General features: G+C 32.0%; 1 protein-coding gene across 1 annotated transcript in view; it reads right to left on the bottom strand.

Annotated features, from left to right (window-relative positions):
• Positions 1-8,134: 8,134 nt before the first annotated feature.
• The window catches only part of LOC124362875 (serine/threonine-protein kinase Warts), a 58,082-nt gene continuing 42,343 nt past the window's right edge, over positions 8,135-23,873 (bottom strand). The window contains exons 7-8 of the mRNA XM_046817741.1: positions 18,509-18,807; positions 8,135-17,333 (exon numbers count right to left, since the gene is read on the bottom strand). Of these exons, the coding sequence (XP_046673697.1) occupies positions 16,902-17,333; positions 18,509-18,807 (731 nt within the window). The 3' untranslated portion in view covers positions 8,135-16,901. The remainder of the gene's footprint in view (positions 17,334-18,508; positions 18,808-23,873) is intronic.

Genomic DNA, 23,873 nt, shown 5'->3' with positions numbered 1-23,873 from the left:
TTCAGCATGTTACAATTGAAACATATACACTGAAAAAGAAGATGTATTCTTTATTCTATTATTGTTGTTATTTAAAGTACAGTATAAATCTGTTTATCAGCAGTTACTTACAATATGACCACTTAATTCCTTGTTATTTGAACAATCTATTTTATTTCTTATACACAAAATATAATATTACTACAAATACATTTTATTGGTGGATATTGTACCATACTGTTTTTAACATAATTGAATTAATAAAACTATTTATAACAAGAACTTTTACCTTTTTGTCTCTTTACCAAAACCAGCTCAACATCATGCAATTGATATTTGCTTTAATTGGAATACAGTTAGATTTTGTTGGTATTCAATTTAAAATAATTTTTATATTTACTTGTAAGAAAACACACATTTATTCACACAGACTGATTAACTCAGAAAATCACTCAGACTATTGTGAACTGACCAAGGCTTTAGTTTGATCAATAAGCCAAGTCTCTTCACTTACTCCCTTGGAAACATTTTATTGATGTTTGTAAAAAAAGAGGGAGGTAAACAAAGTCTTGAACCACTACGTGTGATTACTTTATCACATGTTAAGTTTCAAATATAAAGATCTTAACACATGAAGTCCAAACGGAAACCAATATCAGAAAATGTAAACTAATATTAAAAAGTGGTTTAGTGCTAAATGACTAGTTTTAACGTATTTGTGAGTTTTAACTGTAGGCATTTCCTGAGCTACAAAAAAGGGGCGTAGAGTGATCTAATGGGTTTGAACCTGAAATAATTCTTACAGCTTTCTTTTGCCCATTAAAATTTCATTTATCCTACTGCAATTACCCCATAGGATTAGACCATGCCTTAGAATGGACTGGAAGTAGGAGAAATAAACAATTCTTACATAGTTTTTAGGAACAAAAAACATAAGATGTCTTGATAAAAAGTTGTTCTTGACAATTTTGAAGCTATAAAATCTACATGTGTATCCTAGCTGAATGTATGTATTATGAAGGAAAACTCCAAAAAATTTAACTTTACTTACCAAATTCTCCTCACCAACATTCAATTTGTATATTTTCAATTTGGTATTGTACATTATGAAAAATCCAGGTAAATTAGACTTCATAACCGACATTCATAACCACAATACCAAGAATCTAAATAATTTAATAGTTGAATTTAAACGTCTTGGTAAAACCATGAATATTCACAAAGTTATTTCATAAGTTCGTAATAAATTAATGCCATTGGTTAATAAATATCCTGACTTAATTTTCAGAAAGAAGCTTTATATGTGGTTACTAGTTAATCCTTTTTACCACTTCTGAACATTTCAAACTTAGTTACGTCATCTTTCTTTTATTTGTTAGGTTGCTGATAAAAAGGGATGAGGCAGGTCTAACTTTCAAATTATTGTGAAAGATATGAGATTATTGTGAAGCTTCTTTTTTGGAAAACATTCAGGTGAATTCACAAGTCACATAGTTTATGGTTCTACACACTCCACTAAGGATGAGTCTCAAGTTGAGGTTAGTGGCAATGTATCTTTTGAAGTCAAACTTGTACTTATTAATCTTCAATCAATAAAAAACAAATTAAACCTATTGGACATTTTCAATTCGTACTATTTTATGTGATATACTGTGTGTCAATGAACATTGGTGTACCCAGGTGTGAAATTGGATTATATGTACCTGATGGATATTTTCTAGCTGCTAGCTATTGTAGACCTTCTCCCTACGGGGGGGGATCTGCAATTTTTGTAAGATACTCTTTTCAATATCCATTTGAGGTGGTAAATATTGACATTTACTGTGAGTGCAAAATATTTGAAGCAGCCATGATTGTATCCAATGCTGTCGGTCTGATCATTTTAACTGTATATCGTACCCCAGATTCCGCAATTGACATTTTTAATGATAGATTTATCTGAACTTTTGGACTTTATAACTAGTAACCCTAAATTCTGTAAGTTGAAGATTCGTTATCGCAGGTGACATAAACATTGATCCTAGAGTAAATAGTTCACAAACTATAAAGTTCATCAATATGCTTAAGTCTTATGATTGCTTTTGTTTGAATTTTCAACCCACTCGTGCGGAAGCGGTGCTTGGATAATTTCATTTCCAATCTCCATCCAGCTACTTATACTTGTAAAACTGTCCAACCTCACCTCTCCGATCACCTTGGCCTGCTGTTGAATTTCGAACTTCCAGTTACAAGCTCACAACCCGTAATGCGGGTGAAAAAATAACCTACAACTATAGACTTTTAAATGATGTAAATATTAATAGATTGAAGTATAGGTTAAGTAATATTAACTGGCCCATATATATTCTCAGTAGCTAATGATCTTGAAAGTGCCTGTTATTCTTTTCTACAGTCTCTGTCATTAAGCCTTGATGAATGTTGCCCTCTAGTTACTAAAACTATTTCTAGGCCTAGGCGTGCCAAAAAACTGGTATACCCCTTTCCTTAGGAAAAAACTTAGGCTATTGCTAGATTTAAGCCATCAAAAAAGCAAAAAATGATCCTAGCCTGTTACAAAATCATAGGAGAATCAAGAAGTTTTTATAAAGAACAGATTGATATTGCAAAAAAGGAATGCCAATGATAAATACATACTAGAATCTCGTAACCCATGCAAAGCGGCTTGGAATGTCATCAATGCTGAAAAAACTGGGCGTAGTTTAAAAAAACAATTGTCAGTCTAAACTTCCCTTTTCTGCCGATGACTTCAATAACCATTTTGTCAATATATGTAATAATGTAAATAGTAGTAATGATAATGTGTAAATACAGCTAGTGCCATAGAGATATTAAAATCAACCATCAAGAGTCCTCAGGTATTGCCTTTTTAAGTGGAGTTATGTTAACCCTGTTGATATTCATAACACTGTATGTAGGCTAAGTTAACTCTAAGTCTGAAGATGTCTTTGGATTATCCAATTTTGTTTTAAAGAAAGTTACAAAGGAAATTTTGTATCCCTTGACAATTCTTATTAATTGGATGCTCAGTGTTGGTGTTTATTCCTAGATGTTTAAAAAGACTGTAACTGTGCCGATATACAAAAAAAGGCGATAAATTAAATGTTAATAATACCGACCAATTGCTTTGGTGCCTGTTGTGTCCAAGATAATCGAAAGCATTGTTAAATTCCAGGTTGAACATTATTTTGAGCAGAATTGCTTACTCTCATCGGAGCAATTTGGTTTTAGACAAAACCTCTCCACTGTTAAGGCTGTAGAAACATGGTCTCCTATATTATTAATGGTTTTGAAAAACAAAGAAGAGATATGCACTTTATTGTTGGACCTTAGTAAAGCTTTTGACATTGTACCTGACTCAGAACTCATTGAAAAAGCTTAACCATTATGGGACTCGGAGATGTTGAACTATCTCTTTTTAGTTCTTACTTGTCTGATAGGTACCAGTTTGTCAAACTAAGTGGCCAGAACTCTGATCTCAAGAGAGTGACTAGGGGGGTTCCCCAGGGCTCTGTCCTGGGCCCCTTTTTGTTCGTCGTCTTCATTAATGACCTCCAAAATTTCTACCAAACAAGAGTATCTTATATGCTGACGACACTACTTTGATGTGTTCTAGTAAACTTCCTGAGCTTAATCTGTTATGATGGACTATATGAAAGAGAGATCCTACCTTTGGTTTACTGCAAATAGTCTAAGAGTTAAGGCAGTCCGACCTCCATAAGAACATAATGTTAACTTGGGAACCTATATCTCTGTAATGGTTATAGATAGAGTCCTGATTTTTATTTTACTTATTAAATAGCTTATAATCTAGGTCTTATCATGAGGGAGTTTTTAAATTTGAAAAAAAAATTAAAAAGTTATAATTTTTTTATAATTTATTTGTTTTTAACTAACTTTTTTATAAGTAAAAATGTTTACTGTGCCTCATTGACAAGAGATATTTATAAATTCCCATGAGGGGGGAACTAGGCAATAGTAAGTAGAATACTGTATAAAAATTTGACTGGGGTAGGGCCTAGTAGTTTTTGAGTTATAGGGCCCCAAAGTTAAAAAATAAACAAGTTTCGGCAAATCAAGAAAAAGCAAGAAGGTAGCATATTTGGACTCATACCTTGGTTTAATGATGGCCTGCACTGTAGGAAGGGGTTGTCTGGATCCTCTGCTTCTTGATACAGATCCTCCAGCTTCCTTTTGGCTAAAGTCCTTGATTGCCTGATTTTTTTTTCAATGTCGGTAGGCCGCTTTATTGCTTTGCGAATCCGCTGGGTGTCGAGACGTTTTAAAGCTAACCGCATATTCAGTCCTGGTTCTAGCCCAATGTGCTCTAAAACTTTCACTTTGGAGCTGTACCCATCATTGAATGATAGGACTGCCTCATAGACACCTAGCCTAAGAGCACCTAGTGTAACAAAAGGTGCGTTTAGGGAGCCGAGCCCAAATGACATTATTCATAGACTCATTAGGATTTTGATGATTTTCCTTTTGAGACATTTTCTGAGTAGTTCTAGGCTGCACAAAGATTTAAAAATAGGTTTGATTGCTTTCATTAGAACAGGTGAGAGGTGAAAATTGCTGGCTGTGGTCATATTTAGTTTTTTCTTTGGCGGCTTTGTTATACTTACACCATGTGTCTTCGGTGTCTGGGCATAAAATATGTAAAGGCGTATCGTTAGTAGACTGAACATGACAGTACAACGCCCCAAAATGCTCGCCTCATGGCTTTCCACGCTGTGTGTATTCCTACGGATGGCTAGTCCATAGTATATTTGGATTTGTTGGATCGCCTTCCCTGTTAGCCTACCTTTCCCAGAAAGAGATTTTCCGTCAGAAAGCTTCAAGCCTTTATTTTTCATGATAAAGTCCCTTATTCTTGTCCCCATCCTCTTCTGGACGTGTCCTACACATTCCAAACTTCTGAATGGACACATCTGGGCCATATGGTGCTTCTGCCACAACTGCTGCATAGCCATTGGAGTCACCATCTCCAAGGTACTCCACATAGCGAACACCGTATTTAGTCTCGGATCTTTTGAACATTGCAGTCGCACCTTCAGCTTCCATACCTCCACTGCTACCTACATAATTTGCCTTGCATATTTCTAAGTGTTGGTTGCTTGTTCTCTGAGGGCAGTTACAGTATTTTGACATTGAATAAATATCTATTACTTTACCCGTATCTGCTGAAGTAATTGTGACAACGCCATTTAGCGAGGTGTGGCCTCGCTTTTGCCAGCTTCCGTCAACCGCAACACATAAGTCATTAGAATTTCCATTTTCAATAACTGCTTCTGTCACTGCTCTCTTCATAGAGTTTTCACACACACTTTCTACATGGCTGGACAAAAACTGTTCATGTTGATTGAACTTGCTGGGCGGAGCGGGTAAATTCATCATGCCGCAAAGAGTTTGGGCAGCAGTATAGCCCTTTCCTATTTACACGCAAGCCGTTTTATACTAACCTTAGGTTCAAGTCATAGTAGCATTGTGAAACTTTTGCTTGGTGCCTCAATAGGCCTAGGCCTAATATCTGTTGCTTTGGGACAGTTGTCAAAAGCTTTTGTCATGCCACAGCTACAGGAGACGGAAAATTTGTACTGCGAGCCCTGCTAATGGTTTTCGACTAAATGATAGGTTGCCATGACAAACCCTACACACTGCAACATCTTTCAAAAACTGATTCTAGCTGTACAATGTTTTACTATGTCATACTGTAAGGTATCAGTTGAAATTATCATAGCAGGCTAGGTTAGGGCTCAATTTCTCATTGGATGTGGAAACAACTTTGGGTGTTCTAGGCCTAATCCTCTTCATTACCTGAAGTTACTACTGTTTTCTTGCTACGAACAACAGTCTTCTTCTTGTAAACATAGTTTCTTAGTTCCTACTCTCTTCTTATTACCCATTTTAATCTACATTCAATTACAATAAAAACTCCTTTACAAATAAAAACAACAGGGAAACTTGCAAATCACAAAACACAGTATTTCAAAACTTCACAATAACCTCCAACATTAAAATAATAACAACAGATGACATCTGTCATATTGCTGACAGTGTGTGATATCAGCTAAAACCAGACTAAAAGCAAAACAGTACCAACATAACAAAACCAATTAATATCTATTTTATAGATTGTTGTTTACTATAAGGAGTGGTGCTCAACGCCAAACAACAGTTGCAAGCCTTTTTATATATATTTTTTATATAAGGTTAATATTATAGTAATAAGGTATATTATATTACCATTTTAAAGAGAAAATTCTAAAGAATATTAATAAATAAAAAAACCAAAATTCCCCAAAAAAAATTTTTTTTTCATGTCAGACTGCCCTTAATGAGGATAAGTCAGAGGAAATAATATTTAACCTAGGTGTCAAACTCTGTAAATAAGTCTGTTAAGTTACTAGGTCTCCATCTTGACTCAAGACTTACATGGAGAGCACATACTGATGCTTGTGTGCTCGTCTATGTAGAGTTATCTTTTTACTTAAGAAACTTAAATTTTGTACTAGTTGTAATTTAGTTTTAAAGGCTTATTTTGCTCTTTTTCACTCTCACCTTCTGTATGGCACCCTTCTCTGGGGTGGATCTAGTGGTGCTAAATGAGGTTTTCTTGTGCCAAAAGAGGGCTGTGCGTACAATTTTTAATATTAGCTATAGTGACACCTGTAAACCATATTTTATAGAATATGATATACTTACGCTTCCTTCAATTTTTATCTTACAAATTTTATCATATGTAAAAGAAAACTTAGAATTATTTAATTTAAGAAGCTCAGTCCACAATCATTATACTAGAAACCAACATTCTATTGATCAGAGGTTTGCTAGACTATCTAAAACACACGGTGCATATCTTTATTTAGGCGTAAAACTCTTTAATAAGTTACCATTAGTTGTAAGAGACATTTCATGTAAAAATTTTAAGAATTCAATGACTAAATGGTTTAAAAGAAAAAGCTTTTTATTCTGTAGAAGAATTTTTATTCCTGTAGTATAAGTGATTGCATTTTCATGTAAATTTTGCTATGTTGATTTTTATGTGCCATGTGATTTATAAACTGTTTTGTTGTAGGCTATTTTAATTTTAATTTTAACTTAATTTTAAATTTAAATTTTAATTTTTAATTTATTTATGTGCTCCTATATGTTGGTCATATTTATATATTTATTTAGGCCTACTAGTGCTATTCTGACGTTGTCAATACATTGTTATGTGGGATGACAATAAAGATTCTTGATTCTTGATTGATTCTTGAGTAACTTTTTCACAAATAAATTCAAACATCCCACTGACTGTCTTGTGTTTTTGATGGACAGTTACCATACTACAGTGCTGTTTGTAGTACAGTGGTGCCTTGATAAATCGAACCTCAATATATCGAATTCCTTGATAAATTAAAGTTTTGTTATTCCACTAAAATGTGCCATTTACTTCAATGCTAATTTTACCTATATATATATATATATATATATATCGAAGTTTCGTCTTTAATTTTGCTTGCTGTTAACCTCTATATATCGAAGTTTCAGTTTATCAGCCCAAGTACAGTACCGTATTTTTCATGTTGAGACTTGAAACCCCAACCACCAAAATTCCTTTGTTTACTGTTGTCACCAGTGGTCAGTCACCACCCCACCTTCAGTTTGCTTTGGACGTTACCGTGATTCAAGTAAAATTAAAGTCAATTCAGTGAACAGTGCGTGTTAGATTTTCAGTGGTGACAGTATTTCGTGTAAAACTGAGATGACAAAATGAAAAACAATCTTGTCAAGATAAAGTTAAACTTATAGACAGTGGACGCTGGGATCAAGGAAAAAGTGACACTGTAAAGGAGTTTGGTGTACATAAGCAAATACTCTCTGACTATTTCTTACAACATATTTCCCGATAAAGTATTCATAATGAAGCCTACATTATTACTATAGTTGTAGACCTCTATACATCAAAGTCTGCCCCAAACAGCCTTAATACACTAAACTTCATTAAATCACAAGTTTTATATTTCCATTTCACTTTCGATATATCAATGTTTCACTGTATAACGTTATGTGAAATCACCGAAATACTGTCATGAACACACACACAGACAGGGCTGCTGAAGAGTTGATCTGGTATAACTAGTATATTTTCACGGGTAATGAGACACTTCAGTTTGTTTAAAACATATTCATGTATTGCTGAATTTAAATAATGTACATTATCACTAGCACAGAGTGGCATGGCAGGTCAATATTTATACACTACTTACAAGATAACTGTACATAGCTTTATATAAAAACACAAAGGCACTAAACTTCACATTAAATTCGATGATAATATTTTTGGTACATCAATCCTCTCAAATTTAAATGGTCATCATTTACTTCATGTTAATGGAGCGACACACAAACCCGTTAGAACATAAATGAAGCCTTTTCAATCCACTAGCACGCATTACTTCCAGTAACTTCTATAAATAACATATTTACATTGGAGCGCTCATTATATTAATATTTATATATATATATATATTACTGTTAATAAAAGCTAAAAAATGTTAATTCTGTGTATTTATATATGTATATAAATATTTATAAAACAATAATAATTACAAAAGCTGGAAGATAGCAAAATTCTATGTACAATGGTCAGATCTGGCAGAGAGCGAGTGTATGGGGTGTGTGCTTCATCAGTCATGGTAACTCTTAGGCCTACAACTACAGGTAATGTGATGAGACATGCATAACTCCATCCATGGCAACTACAGCATGAACTGATTGGTTGCAATTTTCTCACTAAATTACATCTAACAAGGAATCAATTGAGTAGAAACAAAACATCTTCAACATCAACAAATAAGTGTTTTAAAACATGAAGTGATTGACATGCAATAAATTATAGTTAATAGATATTGTAAACATATAAATATTTCATTTAATACCTTATCTACTATCACTTTATTAGCAGGGCTTCCTCTGAATTTACATTTTTAACAAGATATTTACAATTTCAAACCTATTTTATTTTCAGCTGGAACAATAACATTTCAAAGGATAATTAAAATATTAGTGGTTCTTACAATTTTCATAAAAATTATATTAAAAGGAGATTGAAAACATTTGGATTCCATTCCCACTTGCATAATCTCTTACTTTCTGAAGCCTAAAAATAATTCCATAATTTCATGGACCAAAATAAATAAAACTAAATACTTAGTTTCAAATACCACACATTACAAAGTAATAACAGTCAACCATAAACTACAGAAAAAATTCATGCCAATTTGAATAAAGAACTTTACTCCTTGAAGGAATTTATTAAACAATTTAAAACTAACATGCAATTATAGCTTTAAACAAATAAAACTAGTACAATAGTAATTCTATAACACTATACATAGATGTACTATAGTATTTCAATAATCAACAATTCCACTTTGTTTCTGCAGAATAATTTTTTTTAAAGCCCAACAATAATACATTGTACCAAACTATGTATTTGAAGCCATTTCCTTCTTGATGAACGTGAAAATAAAGAAATTCTTGTCTTGTCTTGTATAACAATAGGTTTTTCTCTTATCAATGACAGTTAACAATTTTCAAAATCTTATTCCGTAATCCACTTTTGAAACATCACATTCCTGACATGATCCATGTTTATTAATTTTACATCTTTCACATTCTACACATGTAATGAGTATTACATCCAAATAATAAACTTCTTAATATTTTTTTTTTTTTTCAGTAAAATATGTTAGGAAGGTACAAAAATACAAGATGGTTTTATAATTCCTACAGAATTACTTTATATAACTAGTTCCAAAATGTAGATCTTTGATTGTAAAGATACAGTGTTGTCGAATTTCATTGATACAACATTAAATAATAAACAAGAATGTGCACAAACAAAAAATACATACATTGGGGTTTGGTTATTTTAATGTTTTGCATCTCTAAAATCATTGAATTATTATTAAGAAACAAATTCCCTGCTTGCTTCAATTGCCAAACAATTTACACAAGTCCTAACACTAAACAAACATATTGGGTGAAGTGAACAAAAATTAGTACTTGCTTTGTTATGCCGATTTTAAAGCAATTACTTTGTTTACAGTGAATAAAAATTAATGTGTTACCAGTATTTACTCCTGATTCATACGAATAAAACTGAACACCTAATACCTTGCTCTAATAACCGCATCGTATAAGAGGAGCCTAGGTCAGACTGTTTTAGTTGTCACCATCTGGGTGATTTCACACACGTTCAGGGGTATAAGTTGTATCATGAGCTTTCGCATGTCACTGATACACAATTTTTACTGTTTGAGGAAGAACGTGTTAATTTTTGTACTGCTGAATTTCTGCCAGAAAGTGATGACACAAAAAGAAGCTTTGACACACAAAAATTGAAATTTTTTACATGCTGTGTCTAATTCAGTATTTCAAGTTAAAGATGTTAGAGTCGAAGACTATTACACTTGTAATTATTTACTTTCTCATATATTTAAATGACCGGTGTTCTCTAAATGTTATAAGGCAAGCAAATAGTATTCTGTTCACACAACTCTTTCCAACAGTACCACTAGAACCTTCAGCTTTGAGACATCTTGTCGTGAGGTTCAGAGAGTCAGGAGTAATTACTATGATGTAGTAAATGGTAAGGAAGTAAAAACTACCATATGTTCCAGACAGCCTGTAGTAGTAAGTATGGAGTGACAGCAGTTGTTTCTTCACTTCCTTTCAATACAATGCTATTACTTCGTGGTGGCTTCCGCTACTATTTATTTCTTTTTATTCACTTCACCCATTATTCTTATTTAAAGAAAAACAATTCCTTAAGTTTATCAATATTAATTTAAAATTAATTGTTGTCACCCAATAAAGTATTTCCCATATATCACACACAACGGACACAAGAAATAGCGATAAATTTAAAATTGTATCTTCCATAGATACTTTAATGCAAAAAATGGATATTATTACAAACTTCAACCAAATCCTTCGATTCACTGGAAACGGTTAAGTGATATGGGTCAAACCTTTAAACATTGCCTAATATGCAATAGATTTTGACGGATTGTTTATTTCACAGTGTTCAAAATCTACAGCACGTCTCAAAAAAATTGCAGTCAGTTCCATTTACTATGTAGTAAGTTTGAAAACACTAGGATCTTTCTGTAAAGAATTATAGCACAGATGGACAAACAACATGATTTTATAAAGAACCTGTCATAATAAACATTAATAGACTTAGATAATGTTACTTTGATTGATTTCTTTTTAACTGGTTGAGTTAGTCTGCATAGTTCCTGAAACTGAACTGATACCACTTAGTAAGTATTGAATAAGAGATTAAATTGAAGAGTTTATACATAAACTTTAGATATCTTGATTATTGATATGTCAAGATACATGGTCTTGGAGTATTACCCTTCCTGTAATGCTCTGATAGCAGTTTAATGGGTTTCATCAGCCATCATAACCCTCAATATAATACACAAAAATAGTAGTATGTACAAAACACAACATTAACAGATCTTCTTTTATAAAATGTTAAACATTGATATGATTATTATTTTTTTCATGATTATGCGGTTTTGTATGTCTAGAGCCATAGCTGGCATTATTGCTTATCACTCATCATCTTAACCAGGATGGCAATCAGTGGAAATTTGTTATATTAATAAAAAAATCTTAACCATAATCGTTACCATTCATAAATTCAAGGCCCTCTATCACCAAGAGTAGACGGTTTTAAACAGCTAATAAAATTAACCTAAGGGGTTAAAATTTACCCCTTTAAATTATATTTTACGACTGCATTTAAAGGCAATTCTACAACAAGTGTGCTTAATTCAGTAAAATGGAACATATTGACATAAACTTATGTTCCCTAGAGGATATCAGAAATTTTACCACAATTCAACCTCCTTTCACATTTGTATTTGATAAAATTTTGCTTAAAAATAATGATATTTCTACACTAAATATTATGTAAACTGTATTTAAACAGATGAAGATATAGGCACTTTTTAACCCTAAGCATTTGAAGGCAGTATTTATAATTTGTCCTTAGAGCTCGTATGGCCAGCTCTACTGGCTGCCACCATTTTGAAGGAAGCATGGATTAATTTTTGCGTTATGTTATCTCAGCTCATATGTCCAGCTGTACTGGCCAAGATATAATACGTCTACAGATCGTAAGCCAGCACTACTGGCTATTAAACATAGCAGTTATTTTCTAATATTCTCTTTGTTTTATAAAGACTGGTGAGTGCTGAAACCTATCAACAAGCAGCTTTATTTTAAAGTACTTTTTAAGTAAAGGAGTAAATTTTAAATTAGCCTACAATTCTTCTCTAAACATTGCAACTGTGCAAATAAGATGAATGATGCATAGAGGACCTATACACTGAAGTGATGGAAAGTATGGAAACTTAGAAAATTTTACTAAAAGACATGTACTAACTATTCTTGACTACACATTGGTATGTATTATTAAAAGTTTTATTCCATAAAAAAGTGTAAAGACTGAGAAAAATGTAAAATAGTTTGTGTGTGAATATAACATAACTGTAAAGGCCTACTTTAAAACATTTTATTTACATATCTTTGTTAGCAATATACACATGAGTTAATTTATCAAATCTATGTTTATCCTTTGTATTAGAAATTCATTAAAAATAAATTTAAAATTATTTTTCATTTCTTCTTTAAACACTAAATTACCATGCAAATAACACAAAGGAAAATGGAAAAATAATTCCGTTCTGGGGAGGCAAACAACAAATATGGCCGCCGAGCTGTCAATGAAAGTAGCGTGGACATCTGTACTAGCCATACGAGTTACGAGGACAACCTACGGCAAAACTAATGCAAGCTGTCTGCAACCTTGGTGTGGCCAGTGCTGCTGGCCTTTCGAGCGTAAATGGTTAAAACCACTAGGGTAAATATTTTGTTTAAACTGTTAAAAAAGTCCACAACTACTTTACTTAGTTCTTACATTAACAACTTAATCAACTACTTTTGCTTGTTTAAAAAAATATTACTAATTTACAGGCTGTATTTTATACCATTACAATACTGGATCTAGTTTATGAACATGCCCTGTTCTAATCAGAGTATAAAGATTTAAGAAACAGTTGCTTTAGTTGAACTTCTTAAATCAATATCCTTTTAGGTTGTTTTTGTCCATTTTAAATGTTTACCATAACAATAGAGTAATTCAATAACATAGTAGTATTGTACTATCACTAGTATAAACGAATACAACATTTTCCAATATAATTTTTATTTACACAAAAGAAAAATTATATTGGAAAATGTTCAACATATTAGTGGTTATTTTACATTTGTAGATACAATGACTGTATAGCCTAAGTAGCATAGTCTACCACAAGGACTGTACAAATTTGACAAGGAGTAGAAGTGCACATCAAAATAAAACATATTCATCGGTACGAATAAACTCTGTTAACAAGTACTTGATATTTTCATTAACATAACTTAGAATTAGAGGAAAGGCACGTTAAGGCACCTCATCCTGATATCCATGACATGGTTCTTCAGATTTACATGTTTACCACAAGTGCTGTAAAAACGTATATGAAAAGGTATAAATTACGATGTGTCAAGTAAAAGAGTTCTATTCACTTGTGTATCATCTTTTATATGACCTATCAAACCCATTTCTCTGTTCATTTTATAACATAAAAACAAAATGGAGTTTTCAATCTTGTCTATAAAAACAAAGTGGAAAACTCCCAGCAGAAATGTATGTAGATTTACAGCAACTTCGTGGTGATTGTTAGGCTTATAAAAACCATAATACATGTAGCACATTTATATGAATTTCAAATATAATTAACTAACTACACACAATGCAGTGAAATAAGCTACAAACATATGGTCATTCATTTTGGACCAAATACTGAAAATCCCTAACATATAAATTTCTATTTAGCAATCAATAAAACCTGACCAGGGAACCAAAGGTCTAATATACTTGTGTAAGTTTTATTCTTTAAATATTATCTTTCAATTAGAACTTATTAACTTACGTTATGATAATTTAAGTACCAATAAAATTCCATAAATGCTCTCTTAATACAATGCTATAATTGCAACTGTTGAAAATGAAATAATCTAAAACGAATAAGCTGTTAGTGAACTGTTGTGAGATAACTGAATGAGCTGTTAGTGAACTGTTTTGAGATAACAACTGAATGAGCGGCTTGCACTAAATCGTCTCTAACTACTACAACATTACAAAGTGAAAAATTGACTGTATTGGCACATGTGTTCGTGATTGTTTAGAGTTAAGGCACTGCACAGATATCTACAACTAAGTAAAAAATATATATATATCGCAAAACCAGCTATCACTCACTTACATCACAGTTCTCTAACGCACTATACAACACACACCAGCGCAGTAAAATGTACATGTTTACAAAATCTTAACACACACCCCAACATTATAAATCTATATATTATAATAATAAAATAAATCGTTAACAAATCCTATGATCAAATAATATTTATTGTGATTCAAAAAAATCACATAAAGTAGGTAGTACAAGCAACCTGACATCTTATATCACATACCAATTGACTTGAAGGCATACCCAAACTACATGTCAGACTGAGGTGTGCCAAACATTAATATACCATGTTAATAACAATCAACTTTGGTACCAAGGACAATCTCATTGTGTCAACTATATAACTGCATTTTTATCACGATTTTATCTGAATGCAGTCATGCAATCACAAAATAAATATAAACACTAGTATACACAAAAGGCAGTTCATTTATGGATTTTCAAGAGCATTTAACCCTTAGACATGTTATTTTTCATCTAATCGACAACTTTTAACATGATTTATTTAATAAATTTTGAATTCAGCTACCAATTTAGAGTTTTCTAACTTAATGTACGTTATGAATAAACTTTAGAACTTATATGACAATCAGTGGTGATACTAAGAACTGGAAAATAAACTTAGATATTTTTAATATAGTTTTAAAACTATATAAAACAATTCCGTTGAGTCAATTTCAGAAACAATTACAACAATATGCTCACAGATACATTTGCACAAAATTCATCAACTGCTGTCACATTTTCAGCAAATGTTAAAGATCTCATACATAGTTTATCTAAAAAAAAAAAACAATAAATCTAGATATTAATGCCAGATTAGCTGAATGACTTATGACCTCAACTACTGCAAAGTTCAAAATATAAGTTCCTGCAGTATAATGTTTAGTATGAAATCAATAAAGGTACCAACATGTAATACTGATTTTGATATCAAATATCAAATAAAATCTATTTTTACTGAAATCGATTCAACAAATTTTCTTGTTCACGTTCATTATTATGGGATGTGCTGAAGATGACAAGACATATTTAGTATGTAAAACACATAAAATGATTACTTTAAAATCCTCTAAATTGTGTTTTCTTAAAATATACTCCATTTACATATAAAAAAAGATACTTAATGTACTTTAAAACATGCCATTATCTAACAGATTTCACAAATTTTTTAGTTATTTAAATGTCTACTTATTTAACAACCTATCAAACAATACCAAGAGACATGCAAATATGGAAATCAATATTTGCATATTGTTAACTATGTATAACAATATGATCAAAAAAATAGAATGCTCAAAGATGTTCTTGGAGATAACTTCAAGCATACTCACTAGAAACCAACTTTCATCAACATTTGTAAATAATGGTCCTGTTTAACTTATTTTGCTACCCAAATACAAATTGGAAACCTAGTTTTTAAATAAAAATGATATACATTAAACTATTTGAGTTGATCCATTTACGTTACTAATGTATATCATTAATAAGAATTTAATGATTGGTATGATGTAAAATCATTAATAACATATAAGAGATCCTGGGAAGATCAATTAAAGTAAAGTATCATGTTATATGTATCTTGCTATCTACGATGATATCGTTACACCAAATATGTTGTATCTTTTCAAAACCACGTGGTACTTACAGGAACAATCTAAGATATCAAATTGCATGTTTATAAACATTTATCTTAAGTATGTAGTGTAAAAGTATGTAGTGTAAAATTGAATGCTTAGACGAACTGGGTGTGCTTATGGTAAACCACAGCCTAAAAACAAGTTAAGATGAGTACATTTTAAAGATCCGAGAATTTAATCATGTTGTAAATTTGTTGTTGTTGTTAGTAAATTTGACAGTAAACAAATATTGTTATGTAAGAAATTTGGCTTATTTATAGAAAACATTCTTTAGAAATAAACACTATTAGAAGAAGCATACACGTTTTAAAGTAAAAGAGCTTTTAAAAAAGTTGAAAAGAAAAAGTTTGTTGAGTCTCACTTGTTTGTAGTTAATGTTGAACAATAAACAAATCTATAGGTAGATAGCAACTCAGATTAGTTGCACCAATGTTATAAAATTATAGATTTTAAAATAGAATAGAATAGAATATATATTCTATAATAACATATTCATTAAGAACATTGATGTCATTGATTCCTAAACTACTGAATAAATGGCAGGCATTTTAAACTTTGCAACTTTGTTTCATTCAATAATTGAGTTGACATCTTCATAAACAACTTACAGAGAGATACTTTAAAATAAAACTTCTCTATGCAAGGTAACTTGGTTGATATACCTAGGAAAATTAAACTGATATAATTACTGTGCTTCAGATATTCTGGCAACACCTCAATCTGCTGACAAACCAAATCAAATTAGAAATTTGTGTATACATGTGAGAGCAAAGACGTTTCACGCCTGACTACTTCACCTTCACAATAAAATAACATTATACATTCATTTGCAAATGTTATTGTAAGTGTACCGAGTTTGACAACTCAATAAGTATTAATACAGTACAATACAACAATTGTAAAGGCTAACATAAAGTCATACATAAACTGCACCTTGGTTATCGTTATCATCCAAACTAATCTTATTGGGATATGGAGTCCCACCTCCGTCGTCAAAAAACCTCCTAAATGTAAACTCAAAAAACCCGTGAAAAGGTTTTCCACTGTCTGAGAACTCATCAGATTTTGACGAATCTGAGGACGCAGAGTTCCTAAGTTTGTCGGGATCCACTGGGTCAAAGTTAGAAGTGTCTGTGGAGTATTGTATCCTAGGAATATGAGGAGGAGATTGCCGCCGAACTCCTTTCTCAAAGTCTATACTAGCGAAGAATGGATGTGATTTTACTTCATTCGCATTCTTCCCTAACCGCCTATCCGCACTTGTACACAGTTTGAGGATCAAGTCCGTGCCTTCAGGTGAAACGTTCGCTATTTTGGGTATTTGGAGTGTTGATTCCCAATTTATAACCTGAAAACAGAAACATTCCATTAAAAATATTGAAAACTGAATAAAATTAAATAATAATATCAGTTAATCGTACTTTTATTAGTGCTCTATAAAAGTACATTTCATAAGGTCGTTAAGATGGTGGATGAAGTAAAACATTTTCTTCTCCTAGTATTATTTAAAAGCACATTATCCTAAATATCTGAATTCAATAATAAGCCATACACTCTGTTAATCCTACAAATTCTAAACAAAAGAATCATAATTATGAATAAAATAAGGAGAATGTCAATTCCATTGTTTACATTGGTTATTGCACCATGATATGGACAATAAGAACAAATAAATAAATTATGCCAGATGTGTTGATTTTAACATACTATGCCAAATCTTAAATTTAATTTGAGTGTCTAAGCTATCTCAAATTCAAATCAACGTAAAACTTAGAAACATTAACCAACTATGTACTATTTTATGGTTTTGAGAGCATAAAACAATTGAATTTAAAAATTTTTTAATTGTTGTTGAAAATGTTTCTATGAAACATAAGACTATGTATGAGACCTGGTGTAACAACAGGGTTTTCTTCATTTTTGTGTCCAATGTACATTTACATTCTAAGGAAGTTTACTGTGGCCATGGTGTTAATGTAATAGTTGGATATGGTTAATTGAACTGTACCAAATATTTTTAAATCCACAAGATAATATACAAGATGTTCATTTTGAGAGGTGTACTGCCAGAAATAACTACTGACATGTACATTATATTTTCCCAAGTAGTAAAAATAACCTGGAGGAAACCTTCATTTAGCACCCGACCCAAGGTTAAGGAGGGGAAATAATTGGACTAACTGGAACCAATACGATATAACCATTTAAATTTTCTTACATGTAACAGAGTCTAACTCATAATTGTTAAAGGTCTTGAAAATCTTTCTGTTGTCGACACCACATAAATGATCTTAAACATTAAAGATATTAGGCTCACAATATACTTTATCACATTTGACAGCTTTCCTACTTCTTGATCCAAACATATTTACGATGAAGTGAATATGGCATAGTTAAACTGCTTTGGACTCATATTGTATCTGGTATCTTTTTACAAAAATAAAACTCAATTTGCAAAAACATACGATGAGCTAATTTAAATGTTATTTACATATTTTGTTAAATAAATAATGAGGAACATACTTTAAACTGAGTTTCACCAGGGGTGTTGGCCAGGAACGGTGGCGAACCAACCAACATCTCATAGAGTATAACACCAACACTCCACCAGTCACAGACGTGCGTATATCCGGTCCGCATGAGCACCTCCGGAGCAATGTAGTTGGGTGTGCCGACCAGCGAGTGGGCAAGACATCTCTGGTGCTCCCGTCGCCTACGTCGCTCCAGGGGCTTCAGCTGGTGGCATCTACACTCACTGTTGGGTCCGCCGGCTGTCATCCACTCCTCACTCGGATCCATAGAATCCTGTCTTCCGTGCTCTCCTACAGACATCAATTATTAGATGAACAATGACGACTCCAAAGCCTAATGATAACCTTAAATGTTCAAATGAAGTGGCTAACTTAAAATTGTCTTTTCATACCACAGTTTGATACCGAAGTGACATATATTATAAATGGCTATAAGCAACTAGCTGTGCTCAACATAACTACAGTTTGGTAGGCTAAAGAAGGTCTATGAGTCAAGAAAGTGCATGTTGTTATTCCCTGTGCTATGCTACATTTATTGAATGCTTGTAGGTCATATTATTATTGACACACAAATAATATTGCTTTAGCTGCAGGACTTATGACAACTTTGTAGTACATATTGTTTCCCAGTCCAGTACAATCTCGTTTGTCCAGTTTTTTTGGGACCAAAAGTGATCCCAGATAGACCAGGAATAGAGTAAAAACATAATATATTATAGATAAGATTACATTTGTTACAAATATAACAGTAAAACAAGGCCAATTTATTGTTTATTTTTGCAAAGATTAACCCTTTGAGTGCCACGGGTATTTTCCGAAGGCATATGCATAAAGTGCCACGCTGTTTTTCGCATATTTGTAAGCTTTTGGGAAAAAAGCTGTTGTAAAATAACTACCAAACAGATTTCCATAATTTTCTTGTTGTTTTTTTTTATTAAATGCAGAATATGATACATATCGTTACAAATAAAATTTGATTTATAAAAATATAAAAATTTCAGTATTTATAAAAAAAGTTTTTTACTTTTGTATAAAAAGTTAAATTTCGACCTAATTTGTGTGTATACGTTATTTTTAAGATTTTTTTTATTTATACCATGATAAAGGCCATATGATTCTAAATAAAACCCATGGGTAATATCTTATTCTAGAATTTTAAAAACATGGCATTATATGTATTAACAAAATGCTGCCCGGTATCGACATTTTATAAACTGTACTTCATTTGTCAGAGTTTAGAAATTACTTAGTAATGATGTAGTTTTCCCAATAAATCTAATAAAACATTAATACAACACTAATAAATATGATTAGTAAATTTAGGAACAAATACTTGCTAACATATTTACATAAAACTGTACATTTTCTATATAATAACCCTAATAATATTTACACTGAAAATTCACGTTTTTTCGCTTGAACACAACTCAAATCATACATTACTTTTGTAAAGAAATACAGTAAAATACTGTATAAGTTACTATTTTATTTTGTATTTACTCAAATGCTTGGTTATCGGCACATAAACAACAAGAAAGGCCGTTACGCAACACGGTACTCGTCCGCTACGTCGCGTGACTGGAAGACAGAATCATCGTACAGGTACTTATCACAGCCCACTATTTTTGGACGAGTTTTCCTTATCAGAGATCAAAATAAACTTCATTTTACGTTCCTTCTTCCATAATGAATCGAAAAATACTCGATGAGTCATACTTCCTATCTCCAAATAGACACCCGAATGGCCTGACATTTTCGAATAATGAAATTTTGTTCTTACAGTTTTTGATTTAATTGACTGTCGTAATAACTTGTAAATTCCAAAATAGGTTAAATAAAGTCAGTTGTTTTTAATACTGTAATTTATTTTGTCCCCGATAAGGAAAACTCGTCCAAAAATAGTGGCTTCTTGATAAGTACCCAAACAACATAAGTTTCACAGATACAATAGTAGAGAAACAACATAAAACTCGTATTTATTGATAGTTTGGAACCTATTGAATACAGCCGTCTGATTATTTGGCCAAAATAATCTTGTACTATATAAAATATTATCGAAATATGAAACGTCAAAATTGGCAACGCTGGCACTTTATGCACTTTTCGTACCGTCAAAATTAGCGACGCTGTGGCACTCAAAGGGTTAATAATTACAGAGGACACAAATTTGTAAAAAAGTTGCTTTTTGTTTACCAGTGGAAATTCAACTATAATAGTTAATTTTTAACAACACTGCTTCAATTTGTAAAACCAATCCGGGGATAATACACAATGTTGTACTGTATGTTTAAAATATGTTTAACTTGTAATTTGTATAATCAATAAAAAAATTATGTATTTTAAACTTTAAACCCTAGATCTAGACATCAAATTCTACCTATGCTAGCAGGCTTATGTTGCCTGATTTACAAAAGGTTTTTATAAACCACTCTCAGGCATGTTCACTCAAAAATATACTTCTTGTACATGTGTTTTTTTTACTTTCTTTAATAATATTTTGTGTATTAAAATTACCCGTTATTGTTAAAAAATGTTGTAAAAACCCAACTTTAATTTATACCAACAATTTGTATTCAATAAATTAAGATAGCCAATAATTAATTAGTAAATAAATCCAAAAGTAAGACATTGTAAAACATTTTATGAAAATATGAAATAAAAATATTGTATACTAAGAATTATAAAAAGGCATTGAATTAACAAAAATGCAAACCTATTTTCAGGGACTAAAAAAATACATTTTCTAGATATAACTCCTAATTTATTGTGGTATAAATATTAAAAATGTATGTTGTAATGCATGAGTACAGGAATTTTGTAAAAAACGTATAGATAATAATTTTAATGTTGTGTAATAGCTGAGAATCCAGGTATATCAATCCAGCTTACTTTTTGATTGATATACAACACTCCCCATTTTACCGAATAGGCATGTGCCTAAGGCGCAGGACAATGGGCATTTTTTTGGGAGTGACAAAATATTAAAAATGAAAAAAATTGCGGTGGTTGTACGTATTTGCATGCACGGTTGCGCTACTGCCTACACTCAACCCAATTACAGCCGCTCGGTGTGGCATCTGCAGCTTGACACTGTCATGGCGTCTGCCAGTCACACAACCCGCTGAGCACCCTTTTCTGCCACGCTGGCGTACTTTCTACACTGTCTTGAGCTGATAGGTAAATTGTTCCATTTCTTGCTCAATTTTAAACGTATCGAGATTATGAAGTACTGAGATAAATCTTAGATGAAATCAAACAAGCTCGTTATTTTTCTCTATCATAGAGTCCACCCCAAACGCGTTGAACACTGACCAACTAGCTGTAGTACTTCGGCATGTTTGTGACCTGACCAATGTTTGTGTCAACAAATGCCTGCTACAACTCTTATCCAGTGTATGCCACAAATCTGGAAGTTTGGAAGAAGCAACCCTCAGTTTACTGTCGTGGAAAAAATTACAACAATGCATCCAAAATGTCGGGCATATACTCAGGTCTTCAGGCAATGATTAAAAGTAAAAATCCTGTTGAGTATGTATAATGTGTAGCTCACTCACTAAACCTAGGTGGGAGTTTTGCTGCCGAGAAAGCATGTCCAGAAGCTACCATATTTTTTATTCCTACAAGACCTGTATGGTTTATTCTCTGCATCTACTTACAGGTGGAACGTTCTCAAAAGTCATGTTGAAAAAAGAGTACTGAAGGAAAATCAAAACAAGATCAGAGAAAGTTATTGAATAAACCACTGAGTAACACAAGACGGTCTGGGTAACAGTAACCACTGAGTAACACTTGATGCTGAGAGTCAAGAGTCAAGTCAGAAATTAGATCACCAATGAATGATTGATGAAAAGCTGAATGGTTTATTGTTGTTGTGCACCCAAAACGACATTACTTTGAAATTAGATTACAACAAAATTATTGATGACTTTGCAACACGAAAATCCAGAAAAAACCTATTGTATGAGTATCTAGTCTAGTGGCAAACCAGTTCTAACAAACCAAAAACAATTCAAAGAAAATTAGATTAGACAAATAATGTAAATACTTAAAATTACAAGCAAGGAGGGTGGGTGGTGTGTGATGCTGTGAGGTACGCCACCCGCATTCCCACCAGATGGAGGTCAGCTAGATACCTCACGGTACCAGTTGCCAGTCTGGGACACGGAGGGTCCATGGGTGGTGGATAACGTAAATGCTCTCGGAAGAAAATTAAGGAGAAACTGTATAGTTGAGTTAAGGAACATCAAGTCCTTCCCGAACCAAAACTGGCATTTCAGACTAAATTTATGGAGTAGGCGAGGGGGAAGTAATCGACTGGCAGTGGTGTGAAAAGGGCGCTACTATTAGTTGTGCCTAGGGTGCTGGCAGGGTCAAAAACGGGCCTGCTGCTAAACAAATAAATTTTTTCTTCTTTTTCCAAACTAGTAACAAATACATCATACAAATACTCAAGTAAATACCTCAATTTCACCAAAAACAAACAACTAAGAACTAGTCGATGGCCAGAACAGAACCATTTGATTGCGGCTGTTCAATAGAATTATTTTTAATATGGAAAAATAAAAGTAATGTAAAAACCTCCAAATCACAACAAACTGATTTCCTTAGTGATGTAGCTTTCATTCTCACAGACCAAAAATTTCCTCATGTTGGCTTACATTAGGAGCTTAATTACTATGTAAAATCTAAGCATTAATATATATGGTATATATATTATATGGTATATATATATATATATATATATATTATATATATATATATATGTATATATATATATATATATATATATATATATTATATATATAATATATATATATATATATATATATACTTTATTTAATTAACCAGCCTCATTCTTTTAAATATGACTAACTGTTTTTATAGCACAATTCTTTAGGAACATACACATAATAAATTTGTTGGCATTAATTTTGTAAATGGTTACTTTAATATGTAGTGAAATCAAACACGACACTCCGAGTAGATTCTAGTTACTGACCAGTATGAGGGTTAAAAACTTGAATTTTTCAGTTAAAATGGTGTGCAATGACATTAAATAAATACTATATTTCACTCTTAAACCTGTTTATAAGCTTCTCAAATATATAAGCTATGAAACACGATTTCAAACAAAATGTTGCCTGATATAACAATAAAAAGAACGCCACAGAATTTGCATACACAATTTTTATACTAAAAAATATGGCTTTAATTTGTTTAGTTACATGATATGAAATCTTTACAATTACAACTTTAAATATGAAAATATTTAAAAATTTCTTTCGGTTTGATTAATCACTTTAAGAATCACTTTAATCAAAGATTCAACTAAATGTATTTAGAAATTTGTTTGAAAT

This window comes from Homalodisca vitripennis, chromosome 5 (genome assembly GCF_021130785.1).
Source record: "Homalodisca vitripennis isolate AUS2020 chromosome 5, UT_GWSS_2.1, whole genome shotgun sequence".
In the NCBI taxonomy this organism is placed as follows: domain Eukaryota; kingdom Metazoa; phylum Arthropoda; class Insecta; order Hemiptera; family Cicadellidae; genus Homalodisca; species Homalodisca vitripennis.
This window is presented reverse-complemented; position numbering and strand designations above follow the sequence as displayed.